The sequence below is a fragment of the Rhinatrema bivittatum genome, chromosome 3 (assembly GCF_901001135.1).
Source record: "Rhinatrema bivittatum chromosome 3, aRhiBiv1.1, whole genome shotgun sequence".
Classification (NCBI taxonomy): domain Eukaryota; kingdom Metazoa; phylum Chordata; class Amphibia; order Gymnophiona; family Rhinatrematidae; genus Rhinatrema; species Rhinatrema bivittatum.
In genome coordinates, this window is record NC_042617.1 from 31,360,434 (window position 1) to 31,377,865 (window position 17,432).

Sequence of the window (17,432 nt, forward strand, 5' to 3'; positions counted from 1 at the left end):
ATAAACAGTATACCCCAATAACTATCGTCTATCGTTCGCACCTGCTAATTTGTGTGCAGCCTTTTTGGGGAAAAATGCCAGGAGTCCGTGCCCGGGTCCAAATTCTCGCCTCCAGGAATGCCTCTCCCTACGTGCACACAGGCGGGGCAATTTTCTAAAACTCCATTTCCGCGGGGAAAGTCCTGGCTTGCCCGCAGAAACGGCTTTTAAACGGACCCTCCACGTGTACCACGTCGGTGACACATGGACAAGCTGTCATGCCAATAAAGTTATCGCAAAAGTGGCTCGGGTTTCGGTGGGGCCTCGCTCGCTCCGAGGGCTCGAAGCCCCGCCCCCTCCTCTCCTCTAGGTGCAGGGGAAGACTTTGAGAAGCTGTAGCTCGTATGCGAGCGCTTCCCGCTTGCTACGGAGTTCCGACGCTGCTAGGCAACGGCGCACGGGAAAGAGGGGAGGCAGAGTGAGGCGCCTGGTGACGTCACGATCCCGCCCGGCCCGAGAGCGAGATCGTGAGCCGCGGGATCCCAAATGGCGGCGATCGGAGGCGAGTTTAAACAAAACGGAGGCTGCCTTCCGCGCGGCGGCCACTTTTCATGAAGCGGCTGAGGGTGTCGCGGACGGCGGCGGTGGGGAGAGGCGAGGAGGAGGCGCGGCCGCGGGTTCCTTCCGCGGCAGCGACGGAAGAAGAGGAGGAGGAAGAGGAGGGTAGGCGCCGTCGCCGCCGCTCAGCGCTCGCTCCTGTCACTCGCTCCCCGCCCGGTGCGGGACTCCGCTCGGCGACTTTTCCCCCTTCCTCCCCCCACCGACCGGCGGTCCTGTGTGAGACGGAGCCCGCGCCTGCTGACTCCTCCGATGAGGAGGAGGTGCCCGCTGTAACGCGCGCTGTGCAGCGGCTGCTGGAAGATACTCCGGGCGCTGCAGCGCCGGCAGAGCCTGGTTCTCTTCTCCCCCCCCCCCCCCATCCCCCTACCCCCAAGAGCTGAGGGATGACAGGCCGGAGCTGTGCAGTTGATATTGGCCACAGTGCAATTAGTTATTAAGGAGTTCGATACACCTAATCGGATGGTGTATGAGCAGTAATACTTGTCGTAGGTTGAAGTTCGGGCTGTTATGACTCTCTGGTAATCTCCTTTTCCGAGCTGGGAGGTCCGAGGGTCATACCGTCTCTGCGCTGCACTATTCCCTTGCCCACTTTTCTCTTGGTGGTGTCACTGTGCTGTGCCTGAACTCTGCTGGACCCCTCCTCCTTCGCTCAGTACTGACATTCCTAGTTTTGACCGAGTCTTGCTTACCTGTGAACCATTTCAGCCTGTCCCCCATCCCATTCATAAAGATTAAAAGCTGCTAGATCTGTCAGCAGTGGAAATCCTTGTCGCCTTTGTTCAGCAGGTCTTCTTTTTTTCAGTGTTTTGGGGTACTGGAATGCTAATCTGTTTTATAGTTCATAGAGCATCCATTGTGGATTAGGTTTCTTGTGGTGATTTGTTTTTGGTTAGGTAGGATGTATTGAACACATGTAAAAAGTGTTCCATTTTCTTGAGGAAGACAGTAGTAGCTGATATTAGTCTTAAAATATATCTTGATCAGGTCAGATTTTTGTCCAGTTGGAAAAGGGGGAGCCTATTCATTTACAATAATTTGCAGCCTGCATATATTAAAAAATGTTTGAGGTGGGGAGCATAACACACAGAGTAAAATACAATCCGAGACAAACACATCTGGAACTGGAACCTGTTTGCTAGTGCTAGCAATTAAGAAGGTGACAAAGCAGTTTTTAAATAGTACACAGAAAAAATCAACAGTCAGGCAGGTGCACATGATTTGGAGCAGGGTATCTGTAAAATATACCCTTAAACTAGAGAAATAAGTTTGTTCTGACAGTGACAAAGTGAGAGAAAACAGATTCCAAATTACTTGAATCAACTGCTAGTCAGATGGTGAAAAAATAAATAAATGTAGGTGTCTTTATGCAAATGCCAGAAGTCTAACAGATAAGATGGGAGAGTTAATGTTTGGCCATGGAGGAAGATATTGACATAATTGGCATCTCTGAGATCTGACTGAGAAGGTACAAAATATAATGTAATGACAGAACAGCGAGAAGTGGTAGTATGGTGTGGCATTACATGTTAAGGATTTCTTAGTCAAGTAGGCATGCTGGAATCCTTATCAATAGAAATTCCATGCTTGATGGGGAAAGGGGAGCGTAGCAGTGGGGGTTTACTACCATCCAGTTGATCAGGATAGTGAAACGTAATGTAAACAGACATTAGCCAGGCTAACAGGTGTGGAAACACAATGGGAAATTTAAATGACCTCAGTATTGATGGTGTGAATATCATATGAGGGAAGCAAAATTTGTAAATGACTGCTTCATGAAGCAACTGCTCCTAAAACCTGATAAGAATGGAGGACTGCTTCAGATCTGTTTCTCATTGCAATGTGGAATCTGCAAGTGTAAGGGTTAATAGTGATGGAGCAGCTTGGTACTAGCAATTATAATACTGTCAAATTTGAGATGCTTACTAGAGGGAGAATAATAAAACTACTGTGGTAATATATAGCTACAAACAGGCAATTATGATAAAATGAAGAAATTAATAAGAAAACTAAAGGCAGCAGTTTTGAGGGTTAAAAGTATGAAATATCAGAAGCCCAGATATTACTTATATTCCATAGGTTAAGAAAGAACAAGGTGTTCATTAAAAAAAAAAAAAAAAAAGGAAGCCACATCGGCACTGGAAAATTAAATGTAAAACAAAGGAAGCCAAGAGAGAATTTGAGGGGAGGCTTGCCAAAGATACAAAAGCTAATACAATTTTTTTTCAAGTATATTAAAAACAAGAAACTGGTGAGTTGGGCCATTAGATGACCAGGGATAAAATGAGCTGCATAGGTAAAGCCATAACAGAAAAACTAAATTATTTCTTTGCTTTAGTCTTTACTCTGGTGGATACTGGGGAGATACCCGTGCTGGAACCATTTTTTGTTGGTGATTAAGAGGAATAGATAAATCAATGTGACTCGAAGTTGTAGAGCAGATTCACAAACTGAATGGTAGTAAATCACTGGGTTCTGATGGTATTCACCTCAGAGTTCTAAATGAACTAAAATATGAAATTGCAGATCTACTATTGGTAACGTTTAATCTCTAATTAAAATCTGCCTCCTGTGCCTAAGGTCTGGAGAGTAGCCAATGTGACACCAAAGTTCAAAAAGGGCTCTGGTCTAAGCCAAGTAACTATAGACTGGTGAGCCTGACTTCGGTGCTGGGAAAAATTGTGGAAATTGTTAAAGAATAAAATCACAGAACATGTAGATAGACATGGTTTAATGGGACACAGCCAGCATGGATTAACCCAAGGGAAGTCTTGCCTCTCAAATCTGCTACATTTTTTTGAAGATGTGGATAAAAGTGAACCATTAGATGTGATGTATTTGGACTTTCAGAAGGTGTTTGACAAAGTCCCTCATGAGAGGCTTCTAAGAAAACTAAAGTAATGAGATAGGAGGCGATGTCCTTTTGTGGATTGCAAACTGGTTAAAAGATAGGAAACAGAGTAGCATTAAATGGTCTGTTTTTACAGTGGAAAACATTAACCGTGGTGCACTTCAGGGATCAGTACTTGGACTGGTGCACTTCAGGGATCAGTACTTGGACTGGTGCTTTTTAATATATTTATAAATGATCTGGAAAGGGGTACGATGAGTGAGGTGATCAAATTTGTGGATGACACAAAATTATGCAGAGAAGTTAAATCTCAAGAGAACTGTGATAAATTGCAGGAGGACCTTGTGAGGCTGGAAGATTGCACATCCAATGGCAGATGAAATGTGATGTGGACAAGTGCAAGGTGATGCATATAGGGAAAAATAACCCATGCTGTAGTTACACAATGTTAAGTTCCATATTAGGAGCTACCACCCAGGAAAGAGATCTAGGCATCATAGTGGATAATACATTGAAATAGTCACCAGTCAAAAAAAAAAAAAAAGCACAAAGCAAAAAAGTTAAAGAAGTGAATGTAACTTAAAAAACCAATCCATTCACCAGAATAGCATTCAGCTTGAATTTAAGTTGAAACTTGTTTATTCTTCACATTTAGTAGAAAAATAGATGAAAAAGAGACACAGATGCAACAAACAAAAAGGTCTGAGCAGATCAATTTTTCAGCATGAAATGCTTGGATCATAACGAATATATATATATATAAAGTGTCCCACTTCTTAATCGGGCCGATACAGAAAAAAGTGCGGGAGAGCCGGCAAGCGCCCGCTCTCCCGACGTGCGCACAGGCCACTCTCCTATGCGCGCGATTTAGTATCAGCCCGCATGCAAATGAGGGCCCGCGGTAAAAAGAGGTGCTAGGGACACTAGCGCCTCCTTTTTGACAGGAGCGGTGGCTGTTAGCGGGTTTGACAGTCAACGCTCAATTTTTCCGGTGTCGGTTCTCGAGCCCGCTGACAGCCACGGGTTCGGGAAACGGACGCCGACATAATTGAACGTCCGTCTTCCGACCCGCGGGCCGATTTTTAATTTTTTTTTTTACTTGTGGGGCCTCCGACTTAATATCTGCTTCTCTGTTCACTTCCCCGGCGCCGGCCGAAATTAACGCCAGCCTTTGGCAGGCGTTAATTTCTGAAAGTAAAATGTGCGGCTTGGCTGCACATTTTGCTTTTTGAATCGCGCGGGAATAACTAATAGGTCCATCAACCTGCATTTGCATGTTGCGGGCGCTATTGGTTTTGGGGGATTGTCCATGTGTTTTCGACACGCTATTACCCCTTACTGTATAAGGGGTAAAAATAGTGCGTCGAAAATGCGCTGCCAAACACGGGCTAACAGTGTGCTCCGACGGAGCGCACTGTACTGTATCGGCCTGAATGTTGGGTGCATTACGAACAAGCTTTGTTGCTGCCGATACTTCCAACTACTAAGGGAAGTTTCTTCTTTTTTAATTTGCATTAAACATTTTCAAAAACATTGAGAACGGTGGGACACTTTATGTTTAAATGATGGACCATAACCATGACCCAGGCATTTCGTGCTGAAAAATCGATCTGCACATACGGGTGTTATGTCAGTCCTATTCACAGCTTTTGTTTGTAGCATCTGTTTGTCTCAGTCAAAAAAAAGCAAACCATGTTAGGAATTATTAGGAAGGGAATGGTGAATAAAACAGTGGATGCCATAATGCCTCTATATCACTCTATTGTGAGATCTCAGCTTGAATACTGTGTGCAGTTCTTGTCGCCGCATCTTGAAAATGATATAGTTGCACTGGAGAAAGTACAGAGAAGGATGACCAAAATAAGGGGCATGGAACGGCTTCCCTATGAGGAAAGGCTAAAGAGGTTAAGGCTGTTCAGCTTAGAGAAGAGATGGCTGAGTGGGAATATGATAGAGGTCTACAAAATCATGAAAGGACTTGAATGGGTAAATGTGAATTGGTTATTTACTGACAGATAACAGGACTAGGGGGCACTCCATGAAGTTAGCAAGTAGCTCATTTAAAACAAATCAGAGAAAATTCTTTCACTCCACACACAATTAAACTCTGGAATTTGTTGCCAGAGGATGTGGTTAGTGCAGTTAGTGTAGCTGGGTTTAAAAAAGGTTTGAATAAGTTCTTGAAGCAGAAGTCCATAAATTGCGATTAATCAATAAGGAATAGTTGCTTGGGATCTATTTAATGTTTGGGTACTTGCCAGGTACTTGTGACCCAGATTGGCCACTGTTGGACACAGGATGCTGAGCTTGTTGGACCCTTGGACTGACCCAGTATGGCAACTTCTTATGTACTCTTCATGAAATGAAAAAGTCATGGGGTAGGTAACTGGTTAAAAGAGAGGACTAAATGTCAGTTTTCCATATGAAAAGAGAGAAATAGTGGAGTGGTCTGGGCATTTGTACCTGGGCCAATATTTATCTTATTCATTAATGATATGGACAAAGGAGCAATGAGTGAAATTATCAGATTTAAAGATGACAAAAATATTCAAAGTAGTTAAAACACAAGCAGATTGAGGAACTGCAGAATGACTTGCCAGTCTGGGGAACTTGGCATCTAAATGGCAGATTACCATACATTTATGTGGACAAGTGTGTTCCACATGGGCAAAATAATTCTAAATGTAGGTGCACCAGGCTGGGTTCCATATTAGGAATCGCCACCCAACAAAAAGATCCTGGAGACCTTGGGGTGTCGGCAAACTGAGGCAACTACCTTGCCCTGCCCCCCCCCCCCCCCCGTGTAACATCATTAGTCTCACCCTCTCAGTTACAGCTCACATCCAAATAAAAAAACCTATCACTGCTGCCCTGCCCCCTCCCCCCCCCCAAGGCAGGTTGGACAGGGCTGGAAACCTTGCTTGTGGCTGAAACTCAGAGATCAGAGGCAATGCTAAGCCCCTCCACAGACAGATCAGCTGGCGAGCCTGAGCTAATTCACTCTCCCTCCCATGCAAGTGAAACCGTGATCTGACCCACATAGGAGGGAGAGGAGCTTAGGGCAGGAGCGTGGCACCATCGACTCTTTCAAGCTGATCAGGCCATAGATGGAGGCGGGAGCAGCAGCTTTCTCACTGGTGAGGCAGGGAGTGGGGAGTTGGGATGAGGTGGAGAGTGTGAGGACTGAGGGTTTGAGTGGGAACTTGGGAGAGTGAGACAAAGGGATTGAGGATATTGTAGGAGGAGAGGCATGGTTGTTGCATATAAACATATTAGAGGCTCTATGCTGGCTGATTCATCCTGGGCCCTGCACCCTCCTCCTAGGGTCAGCCCTGGCTAGTGATGCTCAAAAAAGCAAATAGAATGTTAGGAGTTATTTGGGAAGAAATGGAGAATAAAACTGAAGGTATCATAATGCCTCTGTATAGATGGTACGACTGCATCTTGAATAATGTGTGCAGTTCTGGTTGCCCATCTCAAATGGTTTATAGTGGAACTAGAAAAGGTACAGAGAGAGACAACAAAAATGATAAAGGGGAGGGAACGGCTTTATGAAGAGAGGCCTAAACAGGTTAGGATTCTTCAGCTTGGAGAAGAATGGCTGAGAGGGTTATGATAGAGACTTATAAAATCATGTGTGTGGTGTAACAGATAATTAGGAGATGTTTGTTTATTTACCCTTCAGATAGTGCAAGGACTAGGAGACACTCCATGAAGGTAACAGATTTAAAATAAATTGGAGAAAGTATTTTTTTTCGCTTAATGGCACAATTGAGCAGTGGAATTTGTTGCTAGAAAACATGAGCGAGACATTTAGCATAGCTGGGTTTAAAGGGGTTTGGACAAGTTCTTGGAGGAAAAGTCCATAAACAATTAGCCAGGTAGGCTTGGAAGAGCCTTCAGTTATTCCTGGGGGGTGAACAACAAGGAATGGATCTACTCTTTGAGATCTGCAGAGTGCTTCCAGGTGGTGATGGTTGTCGTCTGTGGGTTGCCTCGGGAGTGAGCAGCCTAATACCTGGAGAGGAGAAGCCAGGCCGATGACAGTCAAAGTGGGAAGCCTGGATGTCTTCCACCTATGCTGAACAACTTCCCCTCAGGTTGAGCCCTCCGATTCTAGTGGCTGGCATGAGAAATGGGGATAAACCCTGATACCAGCAAAAAGTATGATGTTTAGAATTGGCGCAAGGGACTGAGAAGCTTGGGAGTGAGCGCCAAGGTGGTGGCGTGGATTACAATCTGGTTGACGGATAAAAGACAGCGGGTGATGGTAACTGGAGAGAACGGTGTTGAGTGGAGTGCCGCAGGATCGGTGTTGGGACCGGTTCTGTTCAACATCTTTGTGAGCGACATTGGAGAAGGGGATAGACGGTAAAGTTTGTCTATTTGCAGATGATACTAATATCTGCAACAGAGTGGACAACGCCGGAAGGCGTGGAGAGAGTGAGATGTGATTTTTGGAAGCTTGAAGAGAGGTCAAAGATATGGCAACTGGGATTTAACGTTACAAAAAAGTGGCCCTGTAGCAGAATTGCCGTGGTTTCCATCCTTTGTGGCCTAAGAATATCAGGGCTGCCAGAGACCTCATCCTACTGTGGCCCAAGAAGAGCAGGCTCTGATAGTGCAGTGTGTGTGAAAGAAAGAGAGAGTGTGTGAGAGTGCGTATGTGAGGGACAGCATGTAAGAATGAGAGCTTGTGTATATGTTTGAGAGAAGAAACAGAAAAGAAGGGACCCTGAAAAGGGAATTAGGAAAAGACTGAGAAGGGAAATGTGGGAAAAAAAGAGGCTGGGACCAACCAATTTAGAAAAATAGGTTCAGACAACCAAGGTAAAACAAATATATATATTTTGAGTTTTTAGTGATACTTGGCATATGCTTTCTTTGGGAATGTGCATTATATATTTGTATTTTATTCTTTTGTCAGTATTCCACTGTTCGGAGTCTGGTTTCTCGGGCTTTGCATTTTAGTTTTGTCTGCATGTTTCTGTTCTAATGTATAGTCCCTTATTCTGAATTGGGTAAGGGTTGTTCTGTGTTCTGCATGTGTAACTGAGGTGCAGTATTTCTGTTAGTGTGTAGTTAGTTTATCTGTAGGGATTTGTAGCAGTCTGGCTTGTTCTGTTTGCTCAGTAAGGTTGTGTATTAGTGTTCTAGGGCCTGGTGTAATATTTGCATTGCTGCCTTTTCATAGATAAGACTGCTGCTGTTTTGAGTCCTGAGATTTAGGGCTGTTATGATTATAGTATGGCAAGGTTCTAGGTGTCTTTTTTTTGCAGGGGTTTGTGTTACTTCACAAAATGTTTGGCACTGGAGGCTGTTCGATTTGCTGTTACTGATATGTGTGTACGTGAGATGAGTGAATGAATGTGTGTGAGCAGGTATGTGTGTGAACATGCAAGTGTTAGTGTATGTGAGTTTGTGTGCATGCTGTTACATGTGCATATGGCCCCTCCCCCATCCTCTAATCTACAATAATCTCAGGGTGACTGGAAATCAAAAGTTCCCAGTTATGCTGACAACTGACTGACGAGCTTTCCTCAGTATTAAATACAAGTTTATAATGGAAACAAAATGGTTGCTGGGGAAGAAGCAGGGTGCCCAGGGCTGGGAGGACTGGATAGATAGTCTAAGCAGCTCACAGTGCCACCTGCAGGCTGGAGGAGAATTCGGCAGTGGATCCTTACACAGCTACAGGGACTGGCCACTGTCGGAGATAGGATGCTAGGCTTGATGGACTTTTAGTCCTTCTCAGAATGGCATATCTTCTGTTTTTATGCCTAATGAGAGAGCGAAAGTGAGATCAGACGTCTGACTATGATGATGCTCTGCTTGATGTGGTTAGTGGCTGAAGGTAAGTTTAATCAGAGTGTTCTTTGCTCACCTTTAGTTGAACTAGTAACTGTTAACAAGGAAACTACATTTGCTTGTGTATATTCCTTTTATTTTGTCTCCAGTGTATGTTTCCTCTGACAAAGTTAGAAAACATGCTGTTGGTCTGTGGTTTTCATCAGTTTTAAAGTTACAAATGGATATGTTTTAGTGCCCTTTTGCCCATTAAGCTGCAAGGTATGATTTGCTTAGTAACACTTAAACTATAGGACTGCTAATATTGGCAGAAGGCACTGTACAAAGGGTTTTTGTTTTGTTGGTTTAAATTGGTGGTCTTTGGCCCCAACCCCTTTCTTATATTAGTAGTGGTTCTTATTCAGTGAGATTTGTGATATATTGATGACCCAAAATTGGCAAAGCCTGGTGAGTTTGTGGCTTCTCTGGGCTACGTTCGGTTGATGCAGGGTCACATTCATATAGCCAGCCAGTCTTTAGATTTATTTTTTAAACCTATCTCTGTTAAACCCAGCTGAAACATGATTTACTAATACTGAACCTCTTGGATGATCAGATCATGTTTTATCCATTCTGCAATTTGTGACTCTGACCAAAATCGCTAAGACTTTTAGGAACTTACAGGGTCATTCATTAAAAATGCGTTACGGCGTTAATGCATGCGATATTAACAGTAGCGCACGGTACAGATGCAAATTTTTGGAAGGGGTGGGATTAGAGATAAGTTAGGGTGGGATTTATGAAAATTAGGGGCAATATCGCGTGTGATAACATAACGCATGCAATAACTTCACCTTTTTTCTTGGCATTAAGCTGTGCGATATGCCCAAAATGGCCGTAATGCAATTCACGATAAATTTTTAGAATTCCATTTCGGCCATTTCTGGGCTTGGGAAGGGGGAGTGGGGGAGTGGAGAGAGAGCCTCTGGGGAGACCCTCACAGTATGCAACTATTTATATCTATATAGGAGGGCCATCTAATAGCTTGAGGTGAGGTGTTGGTGGTGGTTTACAGGCCAGTTTCTCATGTAGAGTGAGACGTACGAACAGCACAGTACACCTCTGTGAAGATTTGACATCAGTTAGAATGAGGAAAGTCTCACAAAGATGAAATTTTGTACTGTTATCTCGCCCTATCTTGATGGTACCCTGTTTTAGAGTCCATCAAGCTAGGGTGAGAGAACATTTATTTATTTAAAAGAATTTATATACCGCAAATTAGGCAGGAATCTGTCTAGCTAAGTGGTTTACAAAAAGATAAACATACTTAGTAAAAAAAAAAATACACATTTAAAACAAAGGCAATGTACATCAAATTACTACACCTCCAAAAACAATAAAAACATGTAAAACTACTTAAAAAACATTAAAAGCATATGGCAATCTTATGGTTATATTGTTGTCAATGTTGTCAAAAACTAAAAATTGTTAGGTGATGTTATATGCGGTGGCAAAGAGAGATGTTTTTAAAGCCTTTTTAAACTCTTTAGTATTTGCCATTAAACGAAGTTCTTCTGGGATGGCGTTCCAGAGAATTGGTCCAGCGACTGAAAAAGCGCGTTTACGTGTAAATTCCAGATGTGCAAGTTTTACTGAGGGTACCTCCAACATACATTTGTCCATTGAACGTAGTTGTCTTGTTGGTTTGTAGATTCTAAGAAGCGAGCAGAGCCATATTGAGTTTGTATTATGTAAAAGATTATGTATAATATTGAGAATTTTATATGTAATACGGTAGGATATAGGTAGCCAATGTAAATGTTGTAACACCGGAGTAATATGTTCTCTAAGTGGTATGTTTACAGTACACGGGCTGTGGCATTTTGGACCAGTTGTAATGGGTGTGTAGTGGATTTCGGCAGGCCAAGGTACAGAGCATTGCAATAGTCCAAGCTAGTTAATATGAGGGATTGTGTCACTGAGCAGATATCTGAAGGTGGTAAAAGAGGTTTTAATTTTCTTAGCATGTGAAGCTTAAAAAATGATTGCTGATTGTTTGTCATGGACAGTCTTGCGTCTATTATAGTGCCCACGTTTTTTGCATGAAGTTGTATTGCAATTTCTTGCCCTTCAAATGTAAAGGTAGCAGGAGGTTGAAATATAGAATTTGGTACTACCGATAGAAATAGCGATTCAATTTTTGCAGTGTTTAGTTTTAGTCTATTATGTGATAGCCAAGTTTTTATTGCAGTTAAATACAAATGAAGCAATGAAAAGGTTTTATTCCAAGTATCATTGAAAGGAAGTTAGCAAGTGGCACATTTAGGACTGATTGGAGAGGGTTCTTTTTCACTCAACGCACAATGGAGCTCTGGAATTTGTTGCCAGAGGATGTGGTTAGTGCAGTTAGTGTAGCTGGGTTCAAAAGGGGTTTGGATGAGTTCTTGGAAGAGAAGTCCATTGACTGCTGTTGATCAAGTTTACTTGGGGAATAGCCGCTGCTATTGATTGCATCAGTGGCATGGGATCTTCGGGGTGTTTGGGTGGTTGCCAGGTTCTTGTGGCCTGGTTTGGCCTCTGTTGGAGGCAGGATGCTGTGCTTGATGGACCCTTGGTCTGACCCAGCATGACAATTTCTTATGTTCTTATGAACCATAAATTGAATGTCATCGGCATATATTTTAAAAGATAGGTTTAAGCCTGTTAAAAGATGACACAGTGGAAGCAGATATATATAAAAAAGCAATGGTGATAGTGTGGATCCTTGTGGGACCCCAGATTTAGTAATGTACCATTCTGATTTTGAATTACCAACAGTAATTCTTTGAGTTCGATCAGAAATAAAAGAACTGAACCATTTTTTTTACTGTACCATAAATCCCTATTTGTTCAAGGTTGAGCAGCAGGATGTTGTGATTCAAAGTGTCAAATGCTGCTGAAATGTCCAAAAATACCATGAGATAAGTCTGTATTAGAGTCGAAACCTCTAGTAATAGTATCGAATGATGAAATCAGTAAGGATTCAGTGCTGTGTCCTTTTCGAAAACCGTGCTGATTTACATGAAGTAAGTTATTATCTTCTGTGTATTCGGAAAGTTGACGAAAAATGACTGATTCAATGATTTTTGATATTGAGGGAAGTGAAGCAATGAGTCTGTAGTTGGATACATAGTAGAAATGTCATCTTTGTGAGACTTTCCTCACTCCAAATGATGTCAAATTTTCACCGAGGTGTGCTGTGCTGTTCGTATGTCTCACTCTACATGAGAAACTGGCCCCTAAACTAACACCTCACCTTGAGCTATTAGATGTCCCTCCTATAGAGATTTAAATACTTCACTACTATAAGGGCCTTGTAGATAGTGTCAGTCTCTCTCTCTCTTTCTCTGTGCACAAGATGCGAAAATAGGAATTATCGTGGGGCGCGATATGTTTACTGCACCATGCAATACTACCGATGCCAGGTGGTAATTTTAAAATTTCCATAAACATGCCCCTTTTCTTATCGCGGACGTTATCCATGCGTTAACGCATATTGATGAATCTAGGAGTTAGCTTGCTGTCAATCTAAATTGGCAGAGCTGAAATTTTTAAATGAACTACATTTTCCCCAGCCATCTGAGAACTTGTCAGCTGAACTGAGTTTCGGAGGTCTGTTGATTCTTGCCCCTTTGAGAGAAGTTAGTACTCAATGCAACTTTCCCTGTTCTCTGCTGACTTACATCTTATGAAAGTAAAACAATCCCATCAACTTGAAAGAAGATGGAGAAGGAGTGGGTCCCCTGCAGATAAACTGCTGTATAATAATTTTAATAAGTAACATTTTGGGAAGATTATTGTAAAGACTCTTACCTCTAATCTGAAGCGCCCCCAGCATCATGCTGCATCCAAAGAACATGGCTGAGCTTCCTGTAGCTCTGAACTCCATTTATAGGTCCTCCAGCCAGGACTTCCTGTGGCACTGATTAATAACATCACATCCTGCATGAGATTTGAATTACCAACAGTAATTCTTTGAGTTCGATCAGAAATAAAAGAACTGAACCATTTCTGCTCTCCAGTTAGAAATTGTTAATCTATCCCTTTTTTTCTAACAGCCTTGTTCCACATTCCCTGTTGTAATATAACTTTTCGCTTTCTGTGTTAACTGGTTTACCCCCTAGTTTTATTGTAAACCGGTACGATAAGACCTGGTCTTGAGCATCGGTATATTAAAAGAATTTAAATAAATAAAATAAATTTAAGGAAGTCCTTTGAGACAAGCCAGCACCCCAGCAACAGGTCTCCCTGCTCTGCAGTACGTGGTGCTGTGTCTGTTGTCCTGGTCATGCCTTGTTTGCATGTATGACTATCTGTCTCTCTCTTGTGTTCCTGATCCTATCTGTGACTTCAGTCCTTGTCTGAGCCTCCTTGCTATGTTCTCTCCTGCTTTCTTCCATTACCTGTACCCTCGTCCTCCTCTGTTTGATCTCCCATTCTTGACTTCTGCTTGGTATCTGATGTCTGACTTTGCCTGAACACTGCCTGCCTTGGCCATTGCTTGGAATATGACTCTACCAAACTCTGCCAACCCTGACCATTGGCCTGAACTTGGACCCTCCTTGCTCCTTGGGAGTTTGCCTAAGTCCTACTGGCCTTCAAACACAAGGGCTCATCCTGTGGGGAAAGGGGTTGGTAAAGATGAAAAATAGACCCAATCCCTGAGTGTGTCCACTTACAGTGTGGGCCTAGTGGGTTCGCCTGAATCAATCACGCCTCAGTCCAAGGGCTGACTGACCGTGACAAAAGTAGTAACCAAGCAAATAGTTTTTTCACCAGGGGTTTCTAAGACTAAGAATCTGACTGAAGAGTTGTTCTCCATTGTAAGTTTGCTTGAACCACCAACATGTTCTAAATTACGAATTGATCCTACTCAAGCAAATTGTAAGAAAGTTATGGGAAGTGATGAGAATTATAATGCTAAATTAATTGGACGGATGGCAGACTGAGGATGGGTCATATAGTCTTTTTTTTTTTTTTTTTGCTGACATGTTTCTATGTTAGTGCATATATCACTGAAAAGGTGGCTACAATTAGAAAAAAAACCCCCTCATTTGGTGGACATAGGCTTTCCTCATTCCTTCTCTGACCTCAATCCATCCTAGTTTTCTTAAATTCGAGATAATCTCTCAGGATGATCTGCAAGATATGCTTAGGAAAACATATTTTCTCTCTTTAATTCGTGAAGGGAGAGATTCCTTAATGAACTGGTTACTCCAGATTGTTAACATGCCATTGGGAATGGGCTTTTCCCTGTACTACTCAAAGGTTTGATCAGGCCCATTCTCAAGAAACCAGGGGTAGATCCTAACACCTTAACTAATCTTCATCCACTGTCTAACATTCCATTACTATCCAAGGTTGTTGAGAGTAGAGACCACGTAGCTAACAGGCTGTGTGGAAAAATGTAACATCTTGAATCCCACACAAATGGGCTTTCGTAAGGGCCAAAGCACAAAATCGGTTTTGGTTATTGCATATGACACTAGCTCACTGTGCCAAAGAATAATTTCCAGCCATACTCGTACTTCTTGATCTAAGTGCAGGGTTTGATAACAGTTGACCTTATCATTTTGTTGAACCATCTGGAACTATTTGGAATTGAGGGGTCCGGCTGTGATCAGGTTAAGATCATTTTTGGAAAATTGCCAGCAATTGGCTTTAAGAGATTTCCATTCTCTGCCATAAGCTCTCGGTTTTGGTGTACCACAGGGTTCACTGATCTCACCACTGTTTTAACTTTTACCTAAAGCTCTTTAGCAGATCTGTTAAATTTATTGGTATCCATTTTTTCTGCTATGCGGATGAAATTCAGTAATCATCCCTAAGGTCCAGGCTAATAACACTGGGTTTATAAATCAAGATCAAGTTCATCCATGAGTGGCGGTTAGTGAATACATTTTGTTTAAATGTCAGTAAGACTTGACGTGAAACCACCTGGCCAGAATGTAGTCGTCTTTACTCTTGGATGGAGTAACTCTGATACCCGCTGACTATGTGAAGAACCTTGGAGTAACGTTTGATTACTTGCTTACACTTGAAAAACACATTTCTAATATTTCAAGAGCGATATTTTGCTTACTCCGCTCTCTTAGATGGATTCAGCCTTGATTAAATAAATCAGACTTATTGGCAATGGTCCAAGTGTTTATACTTTCTCGCTATGACTATTGTAATGGTCTGTTAGCAAAATCTGGCCATAAATTTTAGCTGATCCAAAATAGTGCTGCTAGACTTCTTATGGGCAGCAGTGTGCAAGAGCATGTCACTCCTGTGCTTTGTAGTCTGCGTTGGCTCCTTATAACCAGGCGGATTCAGTTCAAAGTCTTACTAGCTTTGAAAGCGATGTACATGTCATCTGGGTCTTGGTCGCTGAGTTCTCTGATATTTTATCCACCTACTAGACAACTGACGTCCTCTCAGACTTGTTTTCTTTCACTACCAGCTTTCAGGCCGATACAGTAAGGACGCGTAAGAAAGAGTGCGGCAGTGTCGGGCGCACCCTCGTTTGCTGCGTGCACAGTTTGGATCACATACCGCTCGATACAGTATTCAAATGAGACGCAAATGCAAGCCGGGTCCAAAGCGTGTCCATGAAGCTGTAGGCGTGCGCAATCCATTTTACTGTATAGAGCGGTATACAGCGCCTGTACAGTATCCTGGGTACGCTGGTACCTGTCATTTCAAATGTCATTCCACCAGGAAAGTGGATGGTTCTCCTACAGACTCCGCTGCCTTGAGCACCAGCGGCAGCAAGCCCCAGCAGCCAGCGATCGGCAGCAGGGAGCACAACAAAGCACCTGTGCGCGCAACTCCGATTTTCCTCCTCCTTCGGACGGCGTGCTTTCATGCGCCTGTACGCCCAATTTGGGCGCTCAAGGCAGCAGGCGCATGAACGCGTGCCGAACGTCCAGCCGGGCGCTCAGGTCATGAGGTCACGGCGTGCGTTCATGTGCCTGTTGCCTTGTGCGCCCAAATTGGGCATACAGGCGTGCGTTCATGCACTTTCGCCAGCGGGGGCTGCTGGGAGCCGCCTCGCATAGGGAGCGCCCGATCCGCCCCGGGCTGCTGAAGCCGCTCTTGCCGCTGGCTGCCCCCGGGAGGCAGGGGAGCCACGGTGCGCACCTCGGGAGGAGGGGAGAGAGGACTGGGGCTGCTCCGGAGCTGTCAGCGCGCCCGCACGGGAGACCGGCACCCATGGACGCCCTTCTGCTGCTGCTGCTGGGGGTTTGCGTGGCTGCGGCCAGGGCAGGTGAGCGGGGGCTGGGGGAAAGTTTGCCCGTGAAATTTCGTCTCTCTCTTGCCCGTCCGAAGGAGGCGGAAAATGATTTTCGCCCTGCGCCTTTGTAATAATTTTTCCCCCTTGTGCGAGAAGCATTTTTTTCTGTGGATTGGGTTGGTTTGGGACTGGGCGGCTAAGTTCACCACACTAACGCCAGGGTCAGGGTAGGCGGTAAATTTGCAGCTTAAAGATGCGGCAAAATAGCTGGTTAAAAAGGCGATAATCTGGGCGCATGTTACTGTATCGGAGTGAATAGCTAATCCGATCATTAACATAACATATATACATGCCGCGGGCGGAAAGGGATACGCGTCGATCTCAAGAAGCGGTAAGGGCGCGTAAAACCGGATACTGAATCGCGGGTTAGACATACGCGTCCAAATTGTGCGTACAGAGCGGGTTAGAAACGGGGTAACTGTGGCCACGCTTTACTGTATCGGCCTGTTTGAAAACAAGAACGAGCTCGCATTTGACAGTGTGCATTTTTGTTTTGTACTCGTGCTGTGGAATACTTAGCCCATTGAGGCCAGGCATACCCATGATGTAGGTGAATTTGAAAGAATTATTCAAACAGGCTTACTGTATTTTGTTACAACTTTGCCATATATTGCTCTGATTTTATTATGTATTTCTGACTGATTTCAGTTTTTTGTTTTTATTCATCAGACAGGTTCTATGTAGTTGTCTTGTGATTGTCTATTTAGAAAAATTCTTTGTGATGCTTGATTTTGTCACTTTGAAGTGAGAGGTTTCTAGGTTTATTTTGTGATCAATTGCAACTGTTTTTAATTATATACTTTAAAATTGATGATGAATTTTGTATTGTGTACATTTTAATTCCATGTCTAAACCATGCTCGATTTGTTGTCAGGTGTA

General features: G+C 43.4%; 1 protein-coding gene across 5 annotated transcripts in view; it reads left to right on the forward strand.

The window, feature by feature from the left end:
* The first annotated feature begins 406 nt into the window (after positions 1–406).
* LIN9 (lin-9 DREAM MuvB core complex component) overlaps positions 407–17,432 on the forward strand; it is a 168,807-nt gene continuing 151,781 nt past the window's right edge. The window contains exon 1 of one of the 5 annotated variants that reach the window (XM_029593048.1): positions 407–541. In XM_029593048.1, the coding sequence (XP_029448908.1) occupies positions 526–541 (16 nt within the window). In that variant the 5' untranslated portion in view covers positions 407–525. Of the gene's footprint in view, positions 703–17,432 lie in introns of all 5 variants that reach the window. The other 4 variants (XM_029593052.1, XM_029593049.1, XM_029593047.1 and 1 more) reach the window with 4 other exon arrangements.